General features: G+C 46.2%; 2 protein-coding genes across 2 annotated transcripts; one reads left to right on the top strand and one right to left on the bottom strand.

Annotated features, from left to right (window-relative positions):
• The first annotated feature begins 8,608 nt into the window (after window positions 1–8,608).
• On the top strand, window positions 8,609–16,476 carry LOC121642120. The gene is made up of 11 exons (XM_041988614.1): window positions 8,609–8,737; window positions 8,903–9,030; window positions 9,124–9,232; window positions 13,633–13,731; window positions 13,924–13,965; window positions 14,301–14,348; window positions 14,588–14,827; window positions 15,452–15,502; window positions 15,551–15,595; window positions 15,836–16,129; window positions 16,322–16,476. The coding sequence occupies exons 1-11, from the start codon at window positions 8,713–8,715 to the stop codon at window positions 16,474–16,476; spliced, it is 1,236 nt and encodes a 411-aa protein (XP_041844548.1). The 5' UTR covers window positions 8,609–8,712.
• On the bottom strand, window positions 16,413–19,022 carry LOC121642082 (proline-rich protein 36-like). Its single transcript, XM_041988570.1, has 5 exons — window positions 18,380–19,022; window positions 17,765–17,826; window positions 17,603–17,658; window positions 17,354–17,427; window positions 16,413–16,667 (listed from the first exon to the last, which is right to left on the bottom strand). The coding sequence occupies exons 1-5, from the start codon at window positions 18,671–18,673 to the stop codon at window positions 16,647–16,649; spliced, it is 507 nt and encodes a 168-aa protein (XP_041844504.1). The 5' UTR covers window positions 18,674–19,022; the 3' UTR covers window positions 16,413–16,646.
• Between the last annotated feature and the right edge of the window lie 505 nt (window positions 19,023–19,527).

Here is a 19,527-nt window from a genome sequence, read left to right as displayed (position 1 = left end):
GGAGAGAGTATTGGGGACCTCTCACACCCCTGTTCCCCCTGTGTGTGGCCGGGGGCAGGCGGGGGGAGGTGGTTGCCCCGGGGCCAGGTCCCGGGGTGGCTGCGCTGGTGGGCTGCTGGCTCTGTGGTTGTTGGGTCAAGGGGGGGTGCTTGGGGCTCGCTGTCCTCTGTTCCGCCTGGGGTGTCCCCCACAGGGCATGGCGGGTGGGTTGTGTGTGGCGTGACTGTGTGGTGGTGAGTGATTGTGGGTGCGGCGTGGGGGAGGGTGTGAGTGTGGGGTTATATAGGGAGCAGATTGGAGTAGGTGGGGAGTGGGGGGAGGGGGCCGATAGCACCCTGGTTCCCGGGGTGTGAGGCTGGAACATCGGGGTGTGTGCTGGCCTACGCCGGGTGGCTGTCTGGGGGGGCCTGGTCCTCCTAGGCATGTTGCGGGCCCTCTACCTTTTAGGGGGTGGGGCGGCCGCCTCTGGGCTACTGGGGCCCTGGGCTCTTCGCTTGGGCTGCCCTGGGTAGCCGGTCCCTGGCGGGGCCAGTGGCTGCTGATCTTGGTCCATGGGGCCTGTGTCCCGGGACCATTGGGGGCTCTTGCTGGGGCTCTCCTCTGCCGCGCTTCGGGTGGGGCTGGAGTCGTCTTTGTGGTGGGGTGGCTTGGGTTGGTGCTCTGGGTCTGCTGCTGGGGGCCTGGGCCTCTGGCCCTGGTCTGCCTCTGGCCTCCGTGGAGGCGTGGTCGCATTTGCATGATCTCACTTACCACTCTTCATCACTGATCCCTCCTTGTTTCTCATGCTCTGCATGCTGACACAGTCACTGAGTTGTTCAGTGGGTTTTAATACTAAGCGATAATTATTTTTGTATTTTTCCTGTGAGTTAGTATCTGGTCGCTGTTATTTCTTTTTGATTTGGTTATTATTTAAAAACTCTTAATGACTAGTTTTTTTCTGTGTGTGTGTTTCTGCTTTTGTAAAAGTTGTAGGAAATTTTCTGGTGTGTTCATGTACAGGTGTAACAGTTTGTTGTCTGGTGATGGTGTGGATTGAAGGGCCGTTGCCTTCTGTCTGTGACCTTTTTGTCTCCTTTCTTCTTTCCCTTTTGCTCTTTTTGCTATTTTCCATCTTTTTCTGTCCCCTCCGGTCAGGTCCAGCAAGATTACATAGATTCCGTGATTTAAAGTAAATAAATAAATGAATTAATTAGATTATCAAGAGGAGCCTTACCCATAGGCCTCCCCTTGGCAGAGCAAATTTGTTCAGCAAGATACAGCAACCAGATTATCATTTTGCTGCTATGATGCTGGACAGGACAAGTTAAAAAAGAAAAAAAAAAGGAAGCACAAACTAAACTCCAACCTGCTGCTGACCTTCTACCGCTCATCCATCGAGAGCCTGCTGACATACTGCATCACAGTATGGTACGGCAGCTGCACTGTAGCAGACAGGGAGTGGCTACAGAGAGTTGTAAAGACAGCACAGAAGATCATTGGCTGTCCTCTCCCCTCCCTGATGGACATTTACACCTCCCGCTGCCTCAGCAGAGCCAGAAACATCATAAATGACAGCTCCCACCCTGGCTCTGATCTGTTTGCCCTGCTGCCCTCTGGGAGGCGCTACAGGTGCATCAGGACTAAAACAAACAGACTCAAAAACAGTTTCTTTCCAAAAGCAGTAACTGCCCTGAACTCCTGTAGGACTTCAAATGTGAAATACTCTGGACACTAACGACATATGTGCAATATATGTGCATGTGACATGTACAACATATCATGATACGTGCAACAATACTTTGAATGTGCAATATATTTTCTGACTTGGATATGTTTCAGTGTAATTTATATATTTTCAGCTCGAACACTATACACATGTATAGTATACAGGTATATACATCATACTTATATCTGCAAATAACTCAAGGAGTGTGCACATCTGTTTATTTCTGTAAATATTTTATATCTTAGATCTTTTATTTATTTATTTATCTTCTATACTGCTCTCTTTGCACTGACATTGGGGATGGCTTAATCTCATTGTATATGTGTATAATGACAATAAAAGGCATTCTATTCTTCTTCTATTCTATTCTATATTATTTTAATTTATTTTCATATTACTCTTGTTGAGTTTATTTAATATTGTTTAAAGTATCCTGATGACTTGAAAGTCACTCTTTTTTTTATTGTAGCTTATTTATTCATTTTTTTAAGCTGGAAAACGATTGTAAGGTAGACGGGGAGAGACCGAGCCGCTGTCTGTGCCTCGTGCTATCTGCAGAATAAATGTGCAGATCCTGATTCCTGGTGGGACGTCATTATTTATTATATCAGCAGCTCATTTTAATACATTTTAAAGATTGTCTTTTGATCCTTACAAATATACAACAAAGGTTATTTAAGTTATTGTGAACAATAATGAGGTTTAGAAAAATCTTTGTCCTTATTTAAAGCACAAATGTAAAGTACAAATATTAAAAACATTTTCAAATATAAGCTTCTAGCTTCACTAAACTGAATGAAACTAAAATTTCAGACTTTGAAACAGCTCATGAGGTTGTGCTGCCTCTGGCAAATGATCCTGTCTGGATTTACGTTTCATCTTTTTCTTCATATTTATCGACTTGGACTTTTTTAAAATAATATTAGTAGTTTTGTCAACCACGTTTATTCATTTTCATGGGTTTTCTCCAGGACAGCCTCCAGGTGCAGCTTAAACACAGAGTGAGTTCGATGGAGGCCGGTCTGGTTCACCGGCAAGGTTTGTCAGCCAGTTTATTCTCACTCGAATACTTCACCAGAAACAGATGCACCTCTTTCAGTTTTTCTAGAGCTGTGAAGTGTTGGGTTTTTTTAGTTGTTAAAAATAACTTCTTAGCCACCGCTGAACGGGGGGAGACTTGATCCCGGTCAGTTAAGGTGGCGTCAGACGGGGGGCTGCAGCGGGTGAAACCCGTTCAGCTCTCATCCAGATTTCTGCTTCATGTTGCTCCGGCTCCGTGAATAACTCTCACATTAGTGAGGATAATAGATAACAACCATATATACGTAAATTCCAACGTATTTCATGTTTTACAATTGATTCCAGTTTATGTGATTCTCGTCTGTTGTTCTTCGCCGTACCAGATGTCTAATGTGCACCGGGTAGGGGGATGAACACAGAATACGCAGACAGACATTCGGAGATAATTAAAGTCCTTCACTTCCACCTGTGTGACATTTTTGTCCCAATTACAACAGTTATTGTCGCACTTTAGAGTCCTGCATAATATTCCTTGTGTACTCAGCTTCTTGTCCATCACTAATACGTCTCACAACTGCAGTCATCACTTCTGCAGATGACAGGACTCAGAGCTGTGTTGGAAGTGTGACGTATAAAGTGTGAAGAGACATGGTGAGAGTACAGGCCCTTGTGGTGTTCCAGTGCTGCTGACCACCATCTCAGACACACAACCTTTCAGTCTCACAAACTGTGGTCTGTTTGTTAGGTAGTCATAAATTCAGGTGGTTGTGGAGGTATGGAGGCTGTGGAAATTATGGAGCTTCTCACATAATAACAGGGCAGCTGAAATGTATTAAAAACACTTGATGAAACAAAGAACATGATCCTCAAAGTGCTGCCTGATTGATCCAGATGAGAGTGAGCTCTCTGAAGCAGGTAGATGATGGCATCTTCAACCCCAAGCCCATTACCATTTGCAAACAATGGGTCCTGAAAGGTGTAACTCATTGCTTATTGAAGAGAACTATGACAGCCTCTCAAGGACTTTCATAATATGACATGTTAGAGCAACTGGTCTGTAGTCTTTTGGTTCAGATGTTTGGGATTTTCTAAGTACTGGAACAAGACAGGAACTCAGCACAGGAACTCTTTTCTGACTCAGACTGGTGTTGAAAAACCCAACATGTTCTGTCATATTATAAAAATGTGTGAGTATAAATGTGCAGGAATGCAGGTTGTGGTGTTCATAGTTGTCTTTAAAACTTTATAGGCGTTTAAAGAACACAGACTAATAATAAATATTTTATTAATCCCAATTTAGAGGTTTTGTTTTTGCATTTATCCTAAATTAATTGCAGCCACGTCCCTTCGTTGCCAGCCAGGTGACTTGACACCAGTGTTGTGCATGAACAAGTTAAAATGAACACGTTGATTGAAAACATTCATTTTTGTGTAAATGATTAACGGAACACAACACATTTCTAAATAAAGACCATGAACGTGAACTTGTGAAGTCCTGTAACAGTCACTGCCTACATTTGGACCTGAGCTATACCCACTTCACACTAAGTTACCCACCATGCATTGCACACTTTAGCACAACTAACCAGCAACTCCTCAGTCACATGCTTTGAGTGTTTATGATTACTTACGGGACTATTACGTACTGTCTGCAGAGGATTCCAACAGTTAAAATCTAACACTTCTGTGCGAGGTATGTCTGCCTGCAGACAAACAGGCTTCTAATTTGAGGAGACATGTAGAGTTGAAGCATCTGTCCAGTTCGAGAGGATATCTGCAAGTCCTCGGCATTAAAAAAAAAAAAAAAAAAAACATTAGGGAAGGGCAAGACCCCCTGCCAACAGCCCCAAACAACCCATCACACTGGTGCAGGGGTGTAGCACAAAAATCTGGGCCCTTTGTACAAACATCTCTGTGGGCCCCAAAGTGGACTTGATCAATAGTTCTCATGCATACTTTTCCTGTGGTATGACTGTAAGGTAATAAATATGATCATGGTTTAACCTCTAAGTGGTTAACTGGCTTCTCTAGCCATTTTCCTGGTTCATCTGGCAGACACTCTTCTGCATTGCTCAGCCTTTCCCTGTCTTCCTTTTCCTCCTCTTTCCTCTCCTCAACCTCCTCACTACCTTCAGAGCAGCCTTTACGCCCTTTTTCTTCACATCTTCTGTATCTCACTCTGTGCTACAAGGAGGACAGACCACATAAAAGCTAGACAGATACAAGATTATCTTAACCTGCTTACAGCATAAAATACAATAGAATAAAACTTCATGTGTTACTGAGATTATTCTGTTCGAACCAGCTACATATTATTGATTATAAACTGAATAACATAACTGCCTCCATTAACTCGGTGATCATCTGGACATGATGATGGACCTGCTGCTGTGTCTGAGAATGAGGACCATATGGTTCATGATGGTAATCTTTGCTAATACTGATCATTGCATGTTACAGTGGTACTAATTCAATATATATGATTGTTAAGCATTAACCATTTGTCAGGCTACACCAACAAACACATCAGTCATGTTTTGTATTATCTCCTGTCTGACAATGAACTCTTCTACTCTGTACCCTAAAACATCTGGCTGGGCAGATTTCTGATTCATGGCACTCCGTTACTAAATAAAATAATTCAGTAATAATTACAAGACAGCGTTTTCCCCTTTTTCCAGGTTAGATATTTTTTATAAGGTACTGACTCAAAGCACCAACAGCAGGAGTTTGAATAAGAATCAGACTCTGACTTATTGATCAGTCATTGTTTCATTTTATTCATTCATGGTAGATCATTTGTTATCAACTTTACAGACTTCAGGGTCTGGTGCATTCAGTTTCTCAGAAACACAATGTCAGCAGCATCCTCACAAATGACAAAGAATCCGTTGATATCAGATATGTCATGACTGGTCTCTGGGAAAGGACTAAATAAGGACAGTAAGTGGACCTGTTTTTCTCACGAGGTCTGAAACATCAAACTATTTAACAACTTTGATGGATTTCTGATAGTAATACATGTGTGTTGTCCCCAAATGAATCCTGACATGTTTCCAACAGACACCTGCTGCTGATATCAGCTCAGACTGTTAGTCCAGGTGCTGCTCACCTCTTCTCTAACTAATGAATAAGAAGCTGCTGCCCCTTCACTTCATTTTCTAACCCTGTGTTTTTTTCTCTCCCTTTTATGATATCCAGACTTCACTTTCTTTGGGAAATACATGACTTTCTCCTCTGGCTGTCTCGCTGCTCGCTCTGTGTAACTCGGTTAGACAGACCAGTGTGGGTGTGGACTAAACCATTTTAAGAGGGGTGATAGGGCCTCATAGAACATTCATCATTATTGTTAATGCTAAATTAATTCTCTCTGCACCTTAACTCGGGCAAACTGACTTTGATTATCATATATATTAATTAGACATTTTAAAATGGAACATAAAAAATAAAATCATTCCAGGATTTTCAAGGGCCCTCACCCTGCAGCGGGCCCTGGCTAAATGGTACCGTTTACCCCCCCAGTCTGATGCCACTGTTCAAGGGTATGACTTTTCCAGCAACAGGTTAGCTGGTTAGTTACAGGTTTCTCAAGTTCAGTCTTTCATTCTCACTTCTAACTTAAAACAACTGAACTCCTCATTAATCCCACAGGGTGAAATAACTGAACGTGGAACACTGACCCAACCAACATGTCAGCATTTTTCTACCATACCACCTCCCTGGTTCTGTTAATAGCTGCAGCTTTGCCTGTTTTAGGTGAAAATATGTTTGTATTCTTCATGCAGCTCAGTCAACAGTCTTTGATCCTCTGATTTTGCCTTTTGTGTCATTCCTTTTATCAGGTTTTATTTAATCCATTCATTTGGGCTTGTTGGATATCTTGGGTGTGTGCACTAGTGAGACAAAACAAGACAAGACAAGGCAAGTCTGTCTTGAATCAATCTGGATTAAACAAAGGTGAGCTGCATTAGTTGGACGACTTCAGGCTTAATTAAAAGATGGCTGTTTAAGTTGAGTATTTCAGGTGAGTCTCGCATTTTTGAGCAACTTTCATAAAATACCTCCCTGGCTTCCGCTGTTTTTTCCAGTTATTCATGTGGTCATTAGCTCCCTCAGTTTAAAGCAACACTACATGAGTTTCCACCCTTACAACTCTGTGCTTCTGACTTGTGACATTCATAATACACATTTCTGTGGATGTCATTGCCCAGTACCATCCCGGGGCTGAGAAACCCCACTTCACAACTTTGTGATCCTTATTACAAATAGCCTTTACTTGCTCCATTAGTTAGATTTTTTCTTTTATTTTTTGTTACGTACTCTGAGGATCCCTTCTTTGCCTCATATTTTGCTGTATGTAAATGTAGTCAGATGTTAAATCATTCATACCATGTCCCACATAGGTCCTGTATCCTTATGGCAGCGCTGTGTCCATAAATCCTCATTCTGCTAACACTCCAACAGATGCTTCTTGGCCTTTCTTCTATTTACGTTCGTACATGGTTGGAGGTACATGGTTGGAGGTACATGGATGATGACGTTGTGAAACTGTTTGCTAGATGTAATAGCACAAGTATGTGATGTGTTGGCTAGAGGCTGCCATTTCTCCACGTGTATAGCAAGAATCTATGTGATGTCTAGTGTCCAATATGAAGTGTAATAAACTGCTGTGAAATGTCTAAACAATGCACACAATATTTCTAAGTGCTTATTGTGCATTCCAGTTGTCCTCTGAACTCATTTTCTGAAGGAAATTTTGCCAGAAAATGACAAAATGCTCTAGTTTATTCATATGGTAAACACCTTAGTTGCAGACATCATAACTGATACAATATTTATAAATTTAGTTTCCCAAAAGGCTCATAATTAAATAAAAAACAAAGAAACTAAATGACAGAAAACATTTCTCAAAACAAATATAAAAAATAACCTGAACTAAATTATCCAACAAAGTTGAATTGTTACCATCAGGAGATAAATAGTTCCTACAGATATACTCTTAATACAAACTTTTATTTTAAATAAGAACTATAATATTGAGACAATTAAACCCTATAACAAAGGCAAATTTATTTGTATAGCACATTTCATGTACAAGACAATTCAAAGTGCTTTACATGAAACATTACAGCAGGGAGCAGAAAGCAATACAAGTGCATTAAAAAACAAAAAACTACTAGACTGTTTTCCTCTGCAGGTGTGAAGTAACATCTCCTGCTTTACACACTTGTGTCCACCTAAATGTAAAAACAATTCACCACTTTCAGATTTCACACCACAGAGAAAATTTTAATCATATTTAAAAGCATTAAAATCCCACAAACTGATGAAAATCTCAGTTATTCAGGTTTCTCTTTCATGGTAATACTTGTGGAATGAGCACAAAATCTTTAACAATTCAAAGTCAGGAAGTTTTATTCAACCAGAACAGAGTTTGTTTGAGCTTCAAGTCCAGTGAAAAGTGTGAAGCAGCATTCCTAGTCGGAGGAAGGATGAGGTGGTGGCGGTGCTGAGCGTGGAGGTGGAGGAATGGAAGCAGAAATAATGGGATCACAGTTGTGGAGGAATGGCTCTTGGTCATCTGGTGCCTGATCTGGATGTCTGTGAAGTCCAGCTGGGTCTGGATGAAAATCACAGTGAAGATCAAAATGCATTCAGAGACCAAAGGCTTCATTTGGGTTGAGAATAGTGGATCGATCTATTTTCTTTACCTTTATAAAAACGTCTGACTCAGCACCTTCATCATCATGGTCTCTGAGGAAGTGCTCTTCATTTGACTCTGCGTAGACATGGCCATCGTTTGTCTGATCGCTGATGAACTTCCTGATGAAAGGAAACAAAGATATAATCAATCAAAGAAGGACGGCAGTGTGTCGGTGGTTGAACAGATCAGTCAGTAAAAAGCTCAAAGGCAAAGAAATGATCAAAGAACAGGAACATTTCCCTTACCATGAAGCTTCCTTTGATCAACCCTCATCAGCTGGAAGATGGAGGAGGAGACTGCAGGTGGAGGTGAGGCTGGAATTTTCTGGAGGTGGATGGTAAAGGCAGCACGTGGAGGTTAAAGGTGGATTTCTCTTCTTGGAGGTGGATGCTTTGCAGGTTGATGGCAGAGACTGCAGGTGGAGCTACATGTACAAAGATAGATAGAAGATGATGGAGGCTGTAGTTGAAGAGACAGGAGGGTGGTGCCTTGCAAGCCGATGGTGGTGGCTGCAGGAGGAAACAGGAAGGTGGTGCTTTGCAAGCTGATGGTGGTGGCTGCAGGAGGAGACAGGAGGGTGGTGCCTTGCAAGCCGATGGTGGTGGCTGCAAATGGTGACAGGAGGGTGGGGTTTTGCAAGCAGATGGTGGTGGCTGTAGGTGGAGATGGGGGGGGGCATTGCAAGCCGATGGTGGTGGCTGCAGGAGGAGACAGGAGGGTGGTGCCTTGCAAGCCGATGGTGGTGGCTGCAGGAGGAGACAGGAGGGTGGTGCCTTGCAAGCCGATAGTGGTGGCTGCAGATGGTGACAGGTGGGTGGGGTTTTGCAAGCCGATGGTGGTGGCTGTAGGTGGAGATGGGGGGCTTTGCAAGGCGATGGTGGTGGCTGCAGGAGGAGACAGGAAGGTGGTGCCTTTCAAGCCGATGGTGGTGGCTGCAGATGGTGACAGGTGGGTGGGGTTTTGCAAGCCGATGGTGGTGGCTGTAGGTGGAGATGGGGGGGGGGCATTGCAAGCTGATAGAAATGAGTTCTATCGGCTTGAAATGAGTTGTTAAATATACAAAAGTTATCATGAAGGACATGTGATGGTGTGTGTCCATCACAGGGAGGGAAGGTGGATTCTTACCTTGGGGGACAGTACTGTGCAAAAGTCTGGAGCAGCTCCAGGAAAAAAAGGCAGAAAAAAAGCAGAGATTTACAGAAAGACGTTGGCTGCTTTTTCTTCTGTTCTCTGTCAGCTTGATTCCACATTTCTTCATGATTTTCAGGTCTGGGATCTGAGGAGGATTCATCCCTCCATCAGACCTGTTACCACTGATTTTCAGTCCAGTTCTGCCGTCATCTGGCCCACCTCAGATCCACTATCAGCTCTGTGCTGGATTTCAGATGCTGTAGATGGTTTTTAGACTGACCACTGACCAGTGGCTTGGTCGATACCATGCTGAGATATGCCACATTTTCTACTGATAACTCTGGACTCACCTTGTTGGGTCAAAATACAATTTTTATGTCTGTCAAACTGTTTTTTATTTGTTATTTTTTATAATTAACAAAGAGATCAGAAGGAATAATAAAATCTTTGTGGCAGGCGGCTAACAAAGACCCTAAATGTTAAGTTATATTTCTGCCTGAGCGCATGCGCGGGAATGTTCGAGAATGTTCGTGTGTGCGTTGCCTGTGTGCAACGAGAATGGAAGTAAAAGTTCTTCTCCAAACTTCGTCTGGTTATTGGATTTAACATTGGTAGCAGAGGATGGTTCCTGCTGGCAACTACAAGGTTCCACCGCCATTTGACGAGAAGACGTCTTACGAAAGTTGGAAAATGAGATTAAAATATAGAGACGAGTCACCGACCTCGAAACAAAGAAACAGGCGCTAGCAGTTACCTTGTCACTCACCGGCAGAGTGAGGGAAAGTGCGCTGGAGATTGCCGCCGATGGCTTGAATTCTGACACTGTTGACACACTCTTGACAAAATTAGACTCTGTGTTTTTAAAAGAAGAGAAGGATCGGCAGTACGAAGCATATACAGAGTTGGATCGTATCACTAAAGAGAGTGGTATGTCTATGGTGGATTACATTGTCGAGTTTGAGCGACGGTACAAGATACGTTTGTTTAAAATGGAACTCCCAGATGCTGTGCTAGCCTTTAAACTTCTGGATACGGCTGGTCTCAAAGTAAAAGACAAACAGCTAGCGCTGACAGCTTGCTCAAACGTTTCTTTCGCTGATATTAAATCAGCTTTGAAAAGAATTTTTGGAGCTGTCACTTCGACACGAGGGGGCAGCAGCGTGCTAAAGATGAGTGCAGACATTGAATGCGTCTATTACACGAGATAGCCTTTTAAAAATGAAAGCAAATCCAGCAGCCTGCAACCACAAACAGCGATGCGAGGTACAAATCCTATTGATAAACGTGGCAGGAGAACGACATGTGCCAGAGCACATTTCACCGGGCAAAGGACTGTCCACACAAAAGAGAAAATGTCAAACTTACAGAAGATGAGGGACAAAAAGAAGAATATGAAGAATGCAATATCACACTATTTTCCAATGAAACTTTGTTAGTTATGTTTCTGCCTGAGCGCATGCGCGGGAATGTTCAAAAATGTTCATTGTGTGCGTTGCCTGTGTGCAACGAGAATGGAAGTAAAAGTTCTTCTCCAAACTTCGTCTGGTTATTGGATTTAACATTGGTTGAGATAGGTGCTAACAACATCAAGGATGATGTGCTAGTTTTGCAAGAAAACGTTTTTATGCCAGCCAAGCATGCGGAGCTCATGAACTGGGAGAAAGACAATGTATTTGATGAAGTCACATATGAAGGTCAGAAATGCATCTAAACAAGGTGGGTGTGCACGCTGAAAGAAACGTTTGAGCAAGCTGTCAGCACTAGCTGTTTGTCTTTTACGTTAAGACCAGCCGTATCCAGAAGTTTAAAGGCTAGCACAGCATCTGGGAGTTCCATTTTAAACAAACGTATCTTGTTGTTCCATCGCTCAAACTCGACAATGTAATCCACCATAGACATACCACTCTCTCTAGTGATACGATCCAACTTCGTATTGGCTTCGTACTGCCGATCCTTCTCTTCTTCTAAAAACACAGAGTCCAGTTTTGTCAAGAGTGTGTCAACAGTGTCAGAATTCAAGCCATCGGCGGCAATCTCCAGCGCACTTTCCCTCACTCTGCCGGTGAGTGACAAGGTAACTGCCAGCGCCTGTTTCTTTGTTTCGAGGTCGGTGACTCGTCTCTATATTTCAGTAAAGATCCAAATTAAAATCAGTTTTAAGTTTTCTATCATGTTGACGTTACACTTTGAGCTAGAAGCCTTTATGCACCTGAATGATTCAGAGTTCAGTGTTAAGAGGCAAACAAACATAAATATATAAACAAACAAACACATAAATAAAACAAAGACACGTTCCTCTTAAACCAGTCAGGTCCAAGAACTGGACTGAAAACAAGCTAAAAAGCAGCCAACATCTAAAGAAAAACTCCAAACATGCAGAAAGCCTGGACTACTGATGATGGAGGAAACTAGAAAAGGTTCCAGTTGTAAAAGGTTTCAGGAAAAGTTGAACTTGTCTTGAGCAACAGAAACTACTGCTCAAGACCAGGTCAACGTTGGAGATGGGAAAGACAGAAAAGGAGCGGCACGAGACCTTTTGTAGAGTACCGTGTTGGAAGAAAATGATGGTGGTTCCTGCAGCTGATGTTAGGTTTTCTTCCAGATGTTTTAAAAGCCGATGGTGGTGGCTGCAGGTGGAGACAGGAAGGTGTTGTGTTGCAAGCCGATGGTGGTGGCTGCAGGAGGAGACGGGAGGGTGGTGCCTTGTAAGCCAATGGTGGTGGCTGCAGCAGGAGACGGGAGGGTGGTGCCTTGTAAGCCGATGGTGGTGGCTGCAGGAGGAGACGGGAGGGTGGTGCTTTGCAAGCCGATGGTGGTGGCTGTAGGTGGAGACAGGAGGGTGGTGCGTTGAAAGCCGATGGTGGTGGCTGCAGGTGGAGACAGAAAGGAGGTTCGTTGCAAGCCGATGGTGGTGGCTGCAGGTGGAGGCAGGAGGGTGGAATTTGCAAGCCGATGGTGGTGGCTGCAGAAGGAGACAGGAGGGTGGTGCTTTGCAAGCCGATGGTGGTGGCTGCAAGAGGAGACATGAAGGTGGGGTTTTGCAAGCCGATGGTGGTGGCTGCAGGTGGAGGCAGGAGGGTGGGGTTTTGCAAGCCGATGGTGGTGCCTGCAAAAGGACACAGGAGGGTGGTGCTTTGCAAGCCGATGGTGGTGGCTGCAGGTGGAGACAGGAGGGTGGTGCGTTGCAAGCCAATGGTGGTGGCTGCAGGTGGAGGTAGGAGGGTGGAGCGTTGCAAGCCGATGGTGGTGGCTGCAGGTGGAGACAGGAGGGTGGTGCGTTGCAAGCCGATGGTGGTGGCTGTACGAGGAGACAGGAAGGTGGTGCCTTGCTAGCCGATGGTGGTGGCTGCAGGAGGAGACAGGAGGGTGGTGCGTTGAAAGCCGATGGTGAAGGCAGTAGGTAGAGACAGGAAGGTGGTGCTTTGCAAGCCGATGGTGGTGGCTGCAGGTGGAGACAGGAGGGTGGTGCGTTGCAAGCCGATCGTGGTGGCTGCAGCAGGAGACGGGAGGGTGGTGCCTTGTAAGCCGATGGTGGTGGCTGCAGCAGGAGACGGGAGGGTGGTGCCTTGTAAGCCGATGGTGGTGGCTGCAGGAGGAGACTGGAGAGTGGTGCCTTGCAAGCCGATCGTGGTGGCTTCAGATGGTCACAGGTGGGTGGGGTGTTGCAAGCAGATGATGGTGGCTGTAGGTGGAGATGGGGGGGGGGGGTTGCAAGCCGATGGTGGTGGCTGTAGGTGGAGACAGGAAGGTGGTGCTTTCCAAGCCGATGGTGGTGGCTGCAGGTGGAGACAGGAAGGTGGTGCTTTCCAAGCTGATGGTGGTGGCTGCAGGTGGAGACAGGAAGGTGGTGCTTTCCAAGCCGATGGTGGTGGCTCCAGGTGGAGACAGGAAGGTGTTGCGTCGCAAGCCGATGGTGGTGGCTGCAGGAGAAGACAGTAGGGTGGTGCTTTGAAAGCCGATGGTGGTGGCCGCAAGAGGAGACAGGAAGTTGGGGTTTTGCAAGCCGATGGTGGTGGCTGCAGGTGGAGGCAGGAGGGTGGGATTTGTAAGCCGATGGTGGTGGCTGCAGAAGGAGACAGGAGGGTGGTGCTTTGCAAGCCGATGGTGGTGGCTGCAGGTGGAGACAGGAGGGTGGTGCGTTGCAAGCCAATGGTGGTGGCTGCAGGTGGAGGTAGGAGGGTGGAGCGTTGCAAGCCGATGGTGGTGGCTGCAGGTGGAGACAGGAGGGTGGTGCGTTGCAAGCCGATGGTGGTGGCTGTACGAGGAGACAGGAAGGTGGTGCCTTGCTAGCCGAAGGTGGTGGCTGCAGGAGGAGACAGGAGGGTGGTGCGTTGAAAGCCGATGGTGAAGGCAGTAGGTAGAGACAGGAAGGTGGTGCTTTGCAAGCCGATGGTGGTGGCTGCAGGTGGAGACAGGAGGGTGGTGCGTTGCAAGCCGATCGTGGTGGCTGCAGCAGGAGACGGGAGGGTGGTGCCTTGTAAGCCGATGGTGGTGGCTGCAGCAGGAGACGGGAGGGTGGTGCCTTGTAAGCCGATGGTGGTGGCTGCAGGAGGAGACTGGAGAGTGGTGCCTTGCAAGCCGATCGTGGTGGCTTCAGATGGTCACAGGTGGGTGGGGTGTTGCAAGCAGATGATGGTGGCTGTAGGTGGAGATGGGGGGGGGGGGGTTGCAAGCCGATGGTGGTGGCTGTAGGTGGAGACAGGAAGGTGGTGCTTTCCAAGCCGATGGTGGTGGCTGCAGGTGGAGACAGGAAGGTGGTGCTTTCCAAGCTGATGGTGGTGGCTGCAGGTGGAGACAGGAAGGTGGTGCTTTCCAAGCCGATGGTGGTGGCTCCAGGTGGAGACAGGAAGGTGTTGCGTCGCAAGCCGATGGTGGTGGCTGCAGGAGAAGACAGTAGGGTGGTGCTTTGAAAGCCGATGGTGGTGGCCGCAAGAGGAGACAGGAAGTTGGGGTTTTGCAAGCCGATGGTGGTGGCTGCAGGTGGAGGCAGGAGGGTGGGATTTGCAAGCCGATGGTGGTGGCTGCAGAAGGAGACAGGAGGGTGGTGCTTTGCAAGCCTATGGTGGTGACTGCAAGAGGAGACATGAAGGTGGGGTTTTGCAAGCCGATGGTGGTGGCTGCAGGTGGAGGCAGGAGGGTGGGGTTTTGCAAGCCGATGGTGGTGCCTGCAGAAGGACAGAGGAGGGTGGTGCTTTGCAAGCCTATGGTGGTGGCTGCAAGAGGAGACAGGAAGGTGGGGTTTTGCAAGCCGATGGTGGTGGCTGCAGGTGGAGACAGGAGGGTGGTGCTTTGCAAGCCAACGGAGATGGCTGTAGGTGGAGACAGCAAGGTGGTGCTTTGCAAGCTGATGGTGGTGGCTGCAGGTGGAGAAAGTTGTGTGGAGCATTGCAAGCCGATGGTGGTGGCTGCAGTTGGAGACAGGAGGGTGGTGCTTTGCAAGCCAATGGAGATGGCTGTAGGTGGAGACAGCAAGGTGGTGCTTTGCAAGCTGATGGTGGTGGCTGCAGGTGGAGAAAGATGTGTGGAGCATTGCAAGCCGATGGTGGTGGCTGCAGGTGGAGACAGGTGGGTGGTGTTTTGCAAGCCGATGGTGGTGGCTGCAGGTGGAAACAGGTGGGTGGTGCTTTGCAAGCCGATGGTGGTGGCTGCAGGTGGAGGTAGGAGGGTGGTGTTTTGCAAGCCAATGGTGGTGGCTGCAGAGGGAGACAGGAGGGTGGTGCGTTGAAAGCCGATGGTGGTGGCTGCAGGTAGAGACAGGTGGGTGGTGCTTTGCAAGCTGATGGTGGTGGCTGCAGGTGGAGACAGGAGGGTGGTGCCTTGCAAGCCGATGGTGGTGGCTGCAGGAGGAGACGGGAGGGTGGAGCTTTGTAAGCCGATGGTGGTGGCTGCAGGTGGAGACGGGAGGGTGGTGCCTTGCAAGCCGATGGTGGTGGCTGCAGGAGGCGGTAGGAGGATGGAGCCTTGCAAGCCGATGGTGGTGGCTGTACGAGGAGACAGGAAGGTGGTGCTTTGCAAGCCGATGGTGGTGGCTGTAGGTGGAGACAGAAAGGTGGGGCTTTGCAAGCCGATGGTGGTGGCTGCAGGAGGCGGTAGGAGGGTGGAGCCTTGCAAGCCGATGGTGGTGGCTGTACGAGGAGACAGGAAGGTGGTGCCTTGCTAGCCGATGGTGGTGGCTGCAGGAGGAGACAGGAGGGTGGTGTGTTGAAAGCCGATGGTGGTGGTTGCTGGTGGAGACAGGAGGGTGGTGCGTTGAAAGTCGATGGTGGTGGCTGCAGGTGGAGACAGGAGGGTGGTGCCTTGCAAGCCAATGGTGGTGGCTGTAGGTGGAGACAGAAAGGTGGGGCTTTGCAAGCCAATGGTGGTGGCTGCAGGTGGAGACCGGAGGGTGGTGCCTTGCAAGCCGATGGTGGTGGCTGCAGGTGGAGACAGGAAGGTGGTGCTTTGCAAGCCTATGGTGGTTTCTGCAAGAGGAGACAGGAAGGTGGGGTTTTGCAAGCCAATGGTGGTGGCTGCAGGTGGAGACAGGAGGGTGGGGCTTTACAAGCCGATGGTGGTGGCTGCAGGAGGAGGTAGGAGGGTGGTGCCTTGCAAGCCAATGGTGGTGGCTGTACGAGGAGACAGGAGGGTGGCGCGTTGAAAGCCGATGGTGATGGCAGTAGGTAGAGACAGGAAGGTGGTGCCTTGCTAGCCGATGGTGGTGGCTGCAGGAGGAGACAGGAGGGTGGCGCGTTGAAAGCCGATGGTGATGGCAGTAGGTAGAGACAGGAAGGTGGTGCCTTGCAAGCCGATGGTGGTGGCCGCAGGTGGAGACAGGTGGGTGGAGTGTTGCAAGCCGATGGTGATGGCTGCAGGTGGAGGTAGATGGTGCACACTGCAGAGGGACAGTAAAGAAAACTATTTTGAATTTTTAAATTAAACTTTGAATGAACTATTTACATGTAAAATGAAAAAAAAATAAATAAAACATGAAAGAACAAAAGTGAACTATATACAGAAGTTAAACATTTCATTGAAATGTAAAACTTAGTGAAGTGGTGATCTCCGGCGGGGTCCCAGAACTTCTGGTCAACCCTCTGGAACCACACTTCAAGAAGGCCACTCAGACGCCTACAAGAGACAGAAGAAGCATGAATGACATCATGATAATAAATAAATTACTCAGCAGCTTTTTTTAAATCGGGTCAACTTTTAGTTTTCTATTCAAACAGAAAGTGTGTCAGCCTTTCTTCCCCAGACAGACACAGAACGGGCTGAAAACTAAAAGTCCTGCCACCCATTCTAGTTTTAGAAATTCTCGGTACCACAAGTTGTCTGATGTTTTGGGAATGATGGGAAATAAGAAACAATCAGACATTTGAGATAAATTTTACAGAGAGCCAGTGTAGAGAGGCTAACTCAGGAGAAATGTGCTCTTCTTGTCAGTAATCTGGCAGCAACATTTTGGATCAGCTGAAGGATTTTAAGGGCGTAGTTTGGGGATCCACTTAAGATGGTGTTACAGTAGTCCAACACAGATGGGATAAAATGCGTGGAGAAGATGTTCAGCATCACTTCAGGACAGGATGCTCCTTATGTTGGTGACATGATGGAAATGAAGCTACTCTAGAGATGTGTTTGGTGTGAGCACTAAAAAACAAATCCTGGTCAATTAACAGGGACTAACTGATCAACCATCTTTAAGGATTTAAGGGCCAAAAAAGTTCCCTAAAATTCTGAAAAGGTGGAGTCTGTCTGGGCTGAAGGTGGTGCACGAGTGGAGGACCCAACAGGATCCACCAGAGTTTGGGGCTTACGTCGTTAGCTTCAGGCCTTGCGTGGCTTTTTGGCACATGGCAGCTTGTCGTCATCATCATCACGCTTCCTCTTCCTGCAGCCACAAAACAGAATAAAAACCAATCAGAGCAGAGCTCACCTGTTTCCATGGCAACTCCCGTTTAAGAAAAAAAAGTATTTTAAAGAGAATTATTGAGACAAAAAGGCATAAACCTAATCCACTGACACAGATCAGGAGTGAGGAGAAGATCTGGAGTGAGAAAACTTACTGGGAGCAGCGGGGTTCAGGGTGGCTGCAGCAGGGCGGGCGTCAAACACCGGCATCCTGCAGGGACACACACACACATTTTACAGCAGGAAGACAGTGTGGACATACAAACAGAAGCTCAGCTGCTGATCTAAGCATTGATCAGGATTTGTCTTTTACTTTCTGGGATCCAAAAGGGACCAAGAACTGTCCATGAAGGAGCCAAAACCATGGTAGAGCGCTGACCTGCAGACACAAACACACACAGAACAGATGTGAAACAACAAGCTGTGGTGGCATCAGCTCACCAGCTCACACACACAAAAACACATCCTTCCATCATAGGAAAGAGCTGGGGAACAGAGACATGTTCACCTGTTTGTGTTCATCAATTACATCTGATCAGCTTTTATCATCAACACTGTTTCATGTCATTCATCTTTCCAAAGAAATCATCTGTTTATCTGACCATATTGTTGGGTTTTAGAATTTACTTATTGACTGGATTAAACTTATAATCCTTAAATTGTTGCCTAAAACAGACTTTTATATATATATATAAAAGAAGGCTTGTTGTGGACCAACTATTTCACTGGACCCTTGCTGGACTTTGCTGGACTTTTAATCAAGTCACTTCACATTCTAGCTCCTAAAAACCAAATTGTATGTGATGATTTATTTCTATGACTTTATCCTGAATTGCTCTGAAATCTTGGTTACTGATCAGCATCTTTATGGATGAAGCAGCATGAACATCTGCTCGTTCCCTCCACCCTCACCTGTTCCTGTCAGCACCTACCGGACTGGTCAGGTGAGCCGCCGGCAGGAAGATGAGAGCAGGGTAAGCTGGACCCAAGACTGCAGGGAGACCAGGAGGAGGAGGAGGAAGAAGAGAGGGATAAAAGAGGAGAGGAGGAGCGGAGGGGGGAGGAGGAAGAAAAGAGGTAAAAGAGAAAAGAGAGGCAGGAAAAGAAGGATAAAGAAAAGGGGGACAAAGAGAAGGATGGAGAGGAACGGGACGAGGGAGAACACGAGGAAGGGAAGAGGAAGGAGGGGAGGAGGGAGGAGGAGAAAGAGGAGGGCTGGTGTCCATTTCCTGTGACACATGATGACATGTTGCTGCAGTTCAACGTCTCCCAGAAATCAAAGAGCAGAAAACTAAAGCAGGAAAATATGTCGGACTCTCACTGCAGATTTATGACACTAAGACTGAAATACAATTATTATTATTATGTTATAAAGCATGAAAATGTGTGAAAATGAGTCTGCTTTGCATTGTAGACCAAGTTAGAGTATTTCTGGTGTGTACTGATGGTTACAGTGCAGAGTACACACACATATAATAAACACACCACCTGATTTCTGTCAGTGTTCAGTAAACACACTCCCTGGTCTAAATTATTCTGTGTAATTTGTAGAAAGTCTAGAAGCATATTTTTTTATTTGTTACATATATTTAGTACTTAATTTAGTATTTTGTTGTATTTTAGTATCAGAATATTTTCTTTATCAAAAAATAGCCTTCTTCTTCTAAAAACCTTTTTTGTGTGTTTATTTTTTTGTTTAAAGTGGAAGTTTTGGGTTAACAATTTAATTATTAAAAGTGTAGAAACATATAAAATGAATTAAAATATCCATCCATTCATCTCCAGGTTGGGTCAAGCAGAGAAGCCCGACAATCCTTCCTCCTCCTTCCACCTCACTTCATCACTTCATGTCCAACATTTATTGTTTGTTGTAATAACTTAAACATCTTCTTGTTCAATCAATCTGCCACTCTATTTAAATTTGTGTTTTTCATGTGAAGTTTTAAGTATGTTTTATTATTATTGTTCAGCTGTTTTTGTCCAGGTTCTGCACATCCTTTTTGTATATTGTAGAACAAAAAGAGAGACCAGATTTAAATTCCATGTATGTATACATGTGGGCTGCATGCACCTTAATCAC

This window comes from Melanotaenia boesemani, chromosome 6, assembly GCF_017639745.1.
Source record: "Melanotaenia boesemani isolate fMelBoe1 chromosome 6, fMelBoe1.pri, whole genome shotgun sequence".
NCBI classification, from domain to species: domain Eukaryota; kingdom Metazoa; phylum Chordata; class Actinopteri; order Atheriniformes; family Melanotaeniidae; genus Melanotaenia; species Melanotaenia boesemani.
The sequence above is the reverse complement of the archived record's forward strand: the minus strand, read 5'-3'. Positions and strand labels throughout refer to the sequence as shown.

Coding starts and splice junctions, on each gene's coding strand:
- LOC121642082 (XM_041988570.1), bottom strand. CDS start 18,673: ATGGACACCAGCCCTCCTCTTTCTCCTCCTCCCTCCTCCCCTCCTTCC. Junction 17,659..17,764: donor TTGGTCCCTTTTGGATCCCA/GAAAGTAAAAGA, acceptor GTGTCCCTGCAG/GATGCCGGTGTTTGACGCCC. Junction 16,668..17,353: donor CAAGGCCTGAAGCTAACGAC/GTAAGCCCCAAA, acceptor TGTCTCTTGTAG/GCGTCTGAGTGGCCTTCTTG.
- LOC121642120 (XM_041988614.1), top strand. CDS start 8,713: ATGGAGGAGGAGACTGCAGGTGGAG. Junction 9,031..9,123: donor TGCCTTGCAAGCCGATGGTG/GTGGCTGCAAAT, acceptor AAGCCGATGGTG/GTGGCTGCAGGAGGAGACAG. Junction 9,233..13,632: donor GATAGTGGTGGCTGCAGATG/GTGACAGGTGGG, acceptor TGGCTGCAGAAG/GAGACAGGAGGGTGGTGCTT.